Below are 8,722 nucleotides of genomic sequence, written 5' to 3'. Positions count from 1 at the left end.
GATGCTTCCAGGACAAAATACAAATTCCTTTTTGGCATTTAAAGCTCTTCACAGTCTGGCTCCTACCTATCTTTTCAGGTACTGCACCTTAGTCCCCTTCGTATACTTTTATATTACAGCCAAATTGTCTTTCTTGCTGCCCCTGGGCCATTACATTCTATCTCTCACCTTTGCACAGACTGTCTACCATGCCTGAAGTGCTCTTCCATCTCTTGGAATTTCTCCTATATTAAAAGCTTGGCTCAAATGCCACCTCCTACCCAAAGCCTTTCCTCATCTCCCCAAGAGTTAGTGGCTCCCACCCCTCCAAAATTACTTGGTACATACTTTGCATTTTCTTATCTGGATATGTATTGTTTCCTTTAGTAAAATGTAAGCTCCATGAAGGCAGATACTATTTTTCTTTGTTTCATTCTAGAAGCCCCAGCTCTTTGCAAAGTGTCTGTCACACAGCTTAAAAATTGGTGAATTAAATTAAATTGAATTTGGGCCTCACTTTTCTCATTTGTAAAAGGAGGGACTTGGAATAGATATCTAAAGGGCCACCTAAGCTCTAATCTATTTTACCTACTTCCTTAGATGAAAACATGACCACAATCACGCAGCTATAATACACAGAGGTCATTCATTACTTGATGAAACTTGCCATTCTGGTCATGTTTACTAGGCAGCAATTGCCAGTTTATTGTGGGCAAAATTTGCTGGATTTCTGTGAGGAAGCCTTTGCTTTAATTCTTTATATTCAATTTTTAAAAGGAGGATCTACCCAGAGATTTTCATCTGTGAAGCAGTGGTCTTGTTTTCTGTCCTGAATTCTTTATCACCCAAAAGCAGCTGGTTCTTTGGATACTCTATCTTTGTCAGCATGAAGTTCCAGGTAAGCAAGGTCAAGTCATCAGGCAGCAGAGAACAAAACACCATGCCAAAGATGGCACGCCTCCAGCAAGAATGGCCTGGGGATGAGCAGAGCACTTTGGGGGGTAGAACAGACAATACTGGGTGGATTTTTTCTCTTTGGCCAGTCTGTTCTACTTGTTAAAACTCCCTCACTAGCTTCACCTTTCTTCAGTGCTTCTTCCTTGGGCCTAATACACCAGCTTTTATCTTAGTGTGTGATTTTAATCATCCAACGTCAATGAACATTTTAAGTGTGTGGAGGGCACTATGTAAATTGCTGGGGCGGAGAGAAGAGGAAATACATCACAATCACTATCCTTGTGAACAAGACATATTGATGATTGTCAGCTTTGTTTTGGGGGTGGTTTTCCAATGCAATCTAGAGAGGAAAACTCAAGATGGGGAGGTCAGGACAACAGGGTCCATTATGTTCAACATAGTCTAAGAAGGAAAAGTGAAAACGTGCTACTTTCAGAAATGTTTCTATCAAGAAAATGAAATATTAACTGAATTGAATTTAATAAACGGTGTTGCTGATATTCTCTCTAAATGGAATTCCACCGTAATCTGACTTTTCAATATTGAGACCAAGGGAACAGTAAGGCATTGAGAGGAAAAGCAACTCATCTAGAGGACTTCAGTCTACCAACTTCTCAAGAGTTTTTTCCAGGTTATATCAAATCTCATCAGCATCAAATTCAAGGGCATACATCTAACATGAAATTAGTTGATGATGACGACAACTACTTTATCTAGGCTGGAATTCCAGAATGACAGGTCAATGTAAGAACAATTATTTATAGCTAGCATTAAACCTTCAGACTTCTAAAAAATTGATTTTTTTCATTATAAGCAGTGATAAAGGTGCTTCAATGCAGTAAAATGGAAAGAGCTCTGGACTTGTAGTTTGAGGACCCATGTTCAAATTCTGCCTCAGACAATTACAATCTGGGTGGTCTTAGGCGAGACTCTTAATCTTTCTGGGCACCATTTCCTTCATTTGTAAAATAAAGCAAGTGGACTAGAGAACCCCTAAAGTTTCTTTTAGATCTAAATCTACATTCTAAGATCCTTTAGCTGTTCAGGGGAAAGACTCCAGGGAATTGGGCATTACATACAAACTTACTCATCATTCTATGCAATCTTTTCTAGTGATACCCCAAAGTGATGGCAAGGTTTTAGCAAATTTAACTTCACAGATTCATTCTTTAAATCCATGACTATTTTATATGTGAACAATAAATAAGCAGAGAAGCATTATGTACAAAAAAGTGGGCTTTTATTATTAAAAATACTTGGAAAGAACTAGTCCAAGTGACCCCAGAAATCTTCTTTGTACCCAGTCAATTGGATCAGACACAATACTGGCTCAGACTTCAAAAATGGGTAAAATCCAGCTGAGCTCTCTTGTGTATGAATTTTCAAAGAGGACACTACAATTAAATCCTTTTGGAGCTGCTGGTGCCATTGGAACCAAGGGTTTAGGGGGTTCTATTAGCCACCCATATCTTCAAAAACTTTTCTTGTAGGTCCATCAGCGAGCCCAACTCTTTACTGGGACTACATGCATGGCTGTGCAGAAAAGCCATCAGCGTTAGAGTAATAACAGAACTGGGGAATGGGGGGCAAGGGAGTGTTTCTCTTGATTGCAATAGTGGAAGTTAGCAATTCTAAAAGCAAGTGCCCACAGAGGCAGCATCTTCCCTTTGTAAAGCTGGGGGCTAGTACCTTGGGTTGCAACCATGGGCCACATCTGGTCAAGGCACATACAGTGATACTGCCCAACCTTGTTCATCAAAGGTGACATGGGCTTACGTGGCTGCAAGGGCCTCAGTGATAGGTGAAAATTTAAAAACTAAACCAAAAATGGCCATTCAATTAGAATTAAACCTTCAAAAATTACAGTGGCTCCTGAAAATAAGGTGAGTAGATTCAAAGGACTGAATAATGAAGTCCAACTCTAAGTATCTCAAGGTACTGTCTCCTTTCCAAAAGGCAGGGATTTCCTCAATGCAGAACATTTTTTTTTAAAGCAAGGTTGAGATGGCCAAATTTCCAAGAATCCAAAAGTTTTAGTCTTCACAGTAACCTCACCCTACTCTTCCCATATGTTCAGTGTCAATCATGACATCCCATCTGGAGCCTGGATATCTCACAGCAATACTGTGGAGCAACCTAACATTTTGGGTATAAGTGCTCCAGAGTGATGCTGCTACACAGTTTCTCTGCATTTAACTTCTGAGAGTTGAAGGAAATAGTAAGGAGAGGGAAGAATCTGCACTGCAGATCTGTACTCTGAAAATCCTGAATTTGTTCCTGTGACACATGTGTAGAAGTGGACACGTTTGATGGAGCCCATTCAGTTGTCAAAAATTCAACACAGGTCTCATTAAAGGCAATCCCTGGAGGTTAAGAGTTGAGAGCTAATGATCCTCTATCCCTCTGCTTATCTTCCCCAGCAATTACTAGTTCACAACCTAAGCCTGGAACTAAACATACCACCCAACTAAAGGATGTTGGGAAAAAACAGGCACCAGAGGAGTGATGAGAGTCTGTGGAAGACATGTTGGCAGCCAGAGACACTCCCCTCCAACTGAACCCCTCCTGAGCAGCACTGGTGGAGTTTAGCTTCAAGTCACAGATGCTGGCATCAGAGTTCTGAGGAAACATTCTAGGGTATGACCAAGGGAACCTGCTGCCCTGGGGGAGAATACATTACTAAATTCCCTTGGGGCCCTAGGCACAGTAAGAAGAGGGTACAATTTCAGCCTCAGTCCCAGTGATACTGCCTCTTAGAGCACAAAGGTGGTATTGTACAAGTGTCAGCACCTTATCATCATCATTCAAGCCAGCAATATCTGGGATTCTCACTCTTGGCTGTACCACTTCCAGTTATGACCTTCACAGGAGAGCTTCTAGACATGAAACCAAGTCATGTAATGTTCACACAGCTGTGCCTGGTCCTCCAGCAAGGAGATGCCTTGGCCAACCAGTCTTCCAGCTCTTGGGATAACAGCAGCAGGCCTCATGGAGAAGGCAACTCTGGTTCCAAGAAGCTCAATAATTTCCACATCCCAACTTCCTCCAGTTCTCAAATACATTATGCACCAAGAGCACTGAATTCCTATCTAATAGGAAGTTATCCATGTAGTTTATCCTATCCTAAGGACAACCATAGGACCTGCCTGAAATACAATAGAGAATCCATTCAGTCACAGAAGAAGGAGTTCAATTAATCCCGATGTCATTGAATAAGACTATCTTGTTGTCCATTCTGGGTCACCTGACCTGGATCAGATGGTGGAGCAGGATTTGGTGTGTTGCTTTGCAAATATCGGCGGAAATCTTTAATCATGGGACGGAGGATCTGGATGAGGACACTCAGAGCTGCCTGGGTGCCTTCCATTGCTTGGGCTTGGCGCTCCTGAGCACAAGCCTGTACTTCTTGTGAACGCCGAATCATCTGCAGAAGGTCATTCTGTTGTTCTAAATGCTGGGCAATTTCCTTTACATGCAGGTTGGTGACCCGCTGCTCCTGTATGAGTTTGGCTGAGTTAAGTGCAATACGGCTTTTCAGTGCCTGAGGCTTGACAGACACATCAGCTTGGTGGGCCATCATCTCCACAGGTGCCTCAGCGGTCACTGTCGTGGGTGTTTCTGTTGTACAATACTCTACCACTCCATCCTCCAAAGTATGATAGGTGGTCTCAGTGGGAACTAAAAAATAGATTAAAAAAAAAGTTATATGTCTCCTAGAAAGATTAGCATTTGCTCCCAAGGTAACCAGCTGGAATTTAGAACTCTGTAAGGGATGACATGTTTGAGGTGAGACCACAGAATACACTCCCTTAGTGTGGGGGAAGCTAGAAGGTGACTAAAAGTTTTTATGGGAATAGGAGATAAAATAAGATGCAAAAATACAAACTTCATCCTAGGTAGACTTATTATAGCCCTTCTTACTAAACCTCTCTTGTGCCCTTTCCTCCATCTTTTTTTTTCCGCTATGGGAGCCAACATGATTATTTGTCAAGATGAGGAAGTGATAGTTCAATAAACATACAGTAAAGGATACTGGGTTGAACCAGTTGTTGAGTAAAGGATCTAGGGAGGCCAGGATGGCATACAGATATATTCTCTTACAGCTTCAATATTTATGATTAGTCCACGGAACATCCACGGAACACACATAGATCTGCTCCCTTCCTAGAATAGACAACAGTCATCAAGAGAGAGGTTAAATGACTTGTTCAAGGATGTGTCAGAAGTTAGATTTGAACCCAAGTCTTCCTGACTCCAACCTGATCATTCTATCTACTACACTTACTCTAGATATATAAGGGAAAATGGAGGTCCAAGAATGGACATTGTGAATAGTCATTAGACACAAGTGCCCATCTGCAGTAGAGACCAACAGAATAACCATGCTGGGCCCTTAAAACAGCTGGTGTTGAAGTTGTTTTTGGTTTTGATTTGTTTTTTTTTTTTTAATCAACAACTCTTCTTAAAAAGCATCCAGCCAAGCTGCTCAGGACTTCACAAATGTGGAGGAAGTTCTGGATCAACAGTCAGGAGATTGGGATTCTAGACCCGGTTCTGCCATATCCCTTGTGTGTCACATTCTGCCAGGGCTTTCCCTCTGCCAGCCTCTGTTTCCTCTTCTATAAAAAGTGGGGTAGTTGGACTGAATGACCACTAAGTGACCTTCCATCCTATTCTCTGTCCTGTTTGACCCAAGGTCATTGTCCTTAGCAGGACATCAACCTCTACTGGCCAGTTTATCCTCCTCTGTAAAATTATGTAGTTGGCCTGAATGATGCTCTAAGGTTCCTTCCAACCTTGCCACACCATGATGCTATGGTTTCCCAAAGACCCTTCCCGCAGACCTCCTGCCCTCCAGGCAGTATGGGGCCACTCACTCTGTGTCAGGGTGACAGTGGCCGCAGCTGTGGCTGCCCCTAGGGCCACGGGGTGGATCTCAGCTGCGCCTGGCAGGCTGATGATGGTGGCCTCACCCAACAGGTTACAGATGCGCTGCTGCATGGGGGTCAGCAGGACAGGGGCCACGGAGGGGCCAGCGCCTCCAGGGCCCGGGCCCGGACCACCGGGGCCCCCCTCCTCTGGCCCTCCAGGGGGCTCACTGCCCTCCACGGCGGCCCGGACCTGGGCCACCTTGCGGCGGACCTCGGTCTTCAGGTCGGACCACTTCTTCTTGACCTCGGGCAGCTCCCGGCGGCACGTGGCCACGGCGTTGACCCGCCTCAGGATGTTGTGCCAGGCCGCGCTCTTGGCTGCCAGGGGCACGCCTGCGTTGAAGTGGTTGATGAGCAGGTGTTTCTGGCGCTCTAGCTCCTCTACGATGATCTCCACCTCACGCTCTGAGAAGTTCATCTTCCTCTTCTTAGCTGGTACCGCCATGGCCTCCCCAAAGCCCCCTTCCCCAGCTCCCTGCTACTCCTCCTCTTCCTCGGCTTGCCGCCCCCAATAGGGGATGGGCCTCTCCTGCCCACTGCCAAGGCCTAGGCCCAGGCCCAGGCCCTTGACAACCTCCGGCGCTACGCAAAGTGCGTACGACCCGGCCTCCACCGCCCGAACCTCCGCCAGGGAGCTGCGTAATGGCTTCCTGAATCTGCCTCTTCCGCCGGGGCGTGCGGAGCTCTCCTTCCCTCCCCTCCCCGCAGAGGCCAAGCGCCGGCTCTTCTCCAGGGTAACCTCGAGCGCTGGTTGGACGCGGAGCAGAGTTCGCTGCTCTTATTGGCTAGCGTCACTGTCCTTCATGATTACGAGCCACCCTATTCCTAGACTTGGAAGGTTCATTGGTGAGTAGTCATGTCGATCGAGTTGGTACGCCCTGCCTCCTGTTTTTTTTCTGCTTCCCTATTGGATATATTTTCTATCATTCATTCACTGGTGTTCCACCAGCTCTCTGGATTTGTCCATTTTATTGGAGGAGTGCGATGTTAGCGTACCAAAGCTCGTACAGCTTCAGGGATTATTGGCAAAGGTCCATGCCAATTTTGTCTTTGGTCCCTCCCACAATCGCAATTCTTCTTTGCCATTGGTTTTTATGTTTGTTACTCAAAAGTTAGAGGCTTCCAGCTTGGAAGCTATACTCCCTACTTCGTTCTTTTTTCTTTCTGTAAGATGGAATTTTCCTGGGGCCAATCCATTTGCTAATCACGGGAACTCGACCTATTGTTGAGGAAAGCCCACTTCAAAAACCTAGCTCAGGCAATTTGGAAACCCCACTGATGTTTGAATCTCCCCCTTGCAAAACCTTACGCTTATTGGGCCAGATTCGGAGGTGGGGCGTCGCCCCAGCACCTCCTCCTTGGCCCCGCCTCGTGCCGGGATCGGGGTTGGCGATTGGCCGCTGGGGCTGGGTGGGGAGGAGGTGAGTTGGCGCGGGGCGGGGCTCCCGGAAGCGCGCGGACAGCCTGTCGGAGGCCGGCCCCGCCCAGCCCGCTTGCCGGCGCTTTTTCACTTGAGTAGAAGCCGGCGAGTTCCTCAAGGCTCGCGCGAGCCGGGGCCGGGACGCCGGTCCCTGCCGTTTCCGTCGTCCCCCCTCCCGCCCTCCAGTCCCCTCCACCTCGCCTAGCACCCGATGGTGAGCGACGTGCTGTGTCGCTGTGTGGCCTCTCCACCGGCCCCCGGCGCCGCCCCCGCCCAGTCGTCCGCCGGGGACCCGTGTGGCGGCCGTGTGCGGGGGTCCTGAACACCGCCTCCGCCTCTGGAGCCTCTTCCAGGAACTCGATGTCAACCGCGACGGAGGCCTCTGTGTCAACGATCTGGCCGTGGGTCTACGGAGGCTCGGCCTGCATCGCACTGAGGGCGAGCTCCGGGTAAGGAAGCCGCGGCCTGGGGCCGGCCGGGACCCCGAGGGGCGAGAGCGGGCCCTTTGTCTCCGGAATCCGAGTGTGGGAGCCGCGGGCAGCCGGAACTGGGGCTTCCGGCGGGGGGCCGGCACCTGGGCAAGCTGGCCCTCCCGTCGGCTTTCCGGCAGAAGACGCTCGCCGGGCTCGGGTCCCAGCGCCTTTTGAGGCATTTCCTCTGTCCCCGGGAAGGGCTCGCGGGGTTTGATTCTAACCCCCTTAGAGACTCTCTGAGACAGCCCTGAGTGATAGCCCCCCCACCCCCAGCTAGACCCCCCCCCTTGATTAAAAGAAGAGCAGCGATTTTATCATCTTGGGCGCCCCGTCCACTAATGGCAAGTCGTAGCCTCTTGGGTAGTTGCTGTGGCCGAACAAAATAGCATCCCCCATCTGTTGGCCCAGCCTCTGGTGGCGAACCTCTCCAGACTTAGCCAGACTGATGGAGGTAGACAGGCGGTCTGTGGGTAAAGACGGAGGAGGAAACTAAAGCTCAGAAATGGCTTACCCATGACAGTGGGAACTTGAATCCAGATCTTATGACATCATGCCACCGCGGAGGTTTGAAGCTGCACCATGCTGTCCTTCTTTAAACCTGGATTTCCTCATTGTAAAATTGAGAAGTTCTTGCTTGTATTCAGGGTGTAGTTGTGAGGATGTAAAGAGATAGTGTATGAAGTCACCATGTTGTGTTAGCTGTTATCATCCAGGGGGATTTAAGCTGGGGAAGGGGGGCAATGTTTGAGAGCCAGAGCTCTTACATGTACTGAAAATGGGATTCTTCCTTACTCTTTTACCTTTGTAGTGGAGTTGTGCCTGGTACTTTACCAGAGGTCTTTTGCACCGCTTTGAAAACTCACTTCATTTAATGTGAGGTCACCCCTGGTTGCAACAGGGAGTAAGTCCATACAGTATTCCTTTAACAACCTATTTCTGAAGTAATTTTTTCGGCCTAGATA

The 8,722-nt window shown here is 47.8% G+C and overlaps 2 protein-coding genes across 2 annotated transcripts in view; one reads left to right on the top strand and one right to left on the bottom strand.

Annotated features, from left to right (window-relative positions):
- Positions 1–2,154: 2,154 nt before the first annotated feature.
- On the bottom strand, positions 2,155–6,568 carry NAIF1 (nuclear apoptosis inducing factor 1). Its single transcript, XM_020965734.2, has 2 exons — positions 5,814–6,568; positions 2,155–4,614 (listed from the first exon to the last, which is right to left on the bottom strand). Exons 1-2 carry the CDS (start codon positions 6,310–6,312, stop codon positions 4,142–4,144), a joined length of 972 nt encoding a protein of 323 aa, XP_020821393.1. The 5' UTR covers positions 6,313–6,568; the 3' UTR covers positions 2,155–4,141.
- Positions 6,569–7,345: 777 nt separating this feature from the next.
- Positions 7,346–8,722, top strand: part of SLC25A25 (solute carrier family 25 member 25) — a 32,690-nt gene continuing 31,313 nt past the window's right edge. The window contains 2 exon segments of the mRNA XM_020965550.2: positions 7,346–7,590; positions 7,592–7,736. Coding sequence (XP_020821209.1) covers positions 7,499–7,590; positions 7,592–7,736 — 237 coding nt within the window. The 5' untranslated portion in view covers positions 7,346–7,498.

This window comes from Phascolarctos cinereus, unplaced genomic scaffold (genome assembly GCF_003287225.1).
Source record: "Phascolarctos cinereus isolate Bilbo 61053 unplaced genomic scaffold, phaCin_HiC Scaffold_2;HRSCAF=192, whole genome shotgun sequence".
In the NCBI taxonomy this organism is placed as follows: Eukaryota; Metazoa; Chordata; class Mammalia; order Diprotodontia; family Phascolarctidae; genus Phascolarctos; species Phascolarctos cinereus.
This window is presented reverse-complemented; position numbering and strand designations above follow the sequence as displayed.

Excerpts from the sequence above, each read along its gene's own strand:
- NAIF1 (XM_020965734.2), bottom strand. The coding sequence starts at position 6,312 with ATGGCGGTACCAGCTAAGAAGAGGAAGATGAACTTCTCAGAGCGTGAG. Across the intron at positions 4,615-5,813 it reads CACTGTCACCCTGACACAGA|TTCCCACTGAGACCACCTAT; the intron begins GTGAGTGGCCCC and ends TCTATTTTTTAG.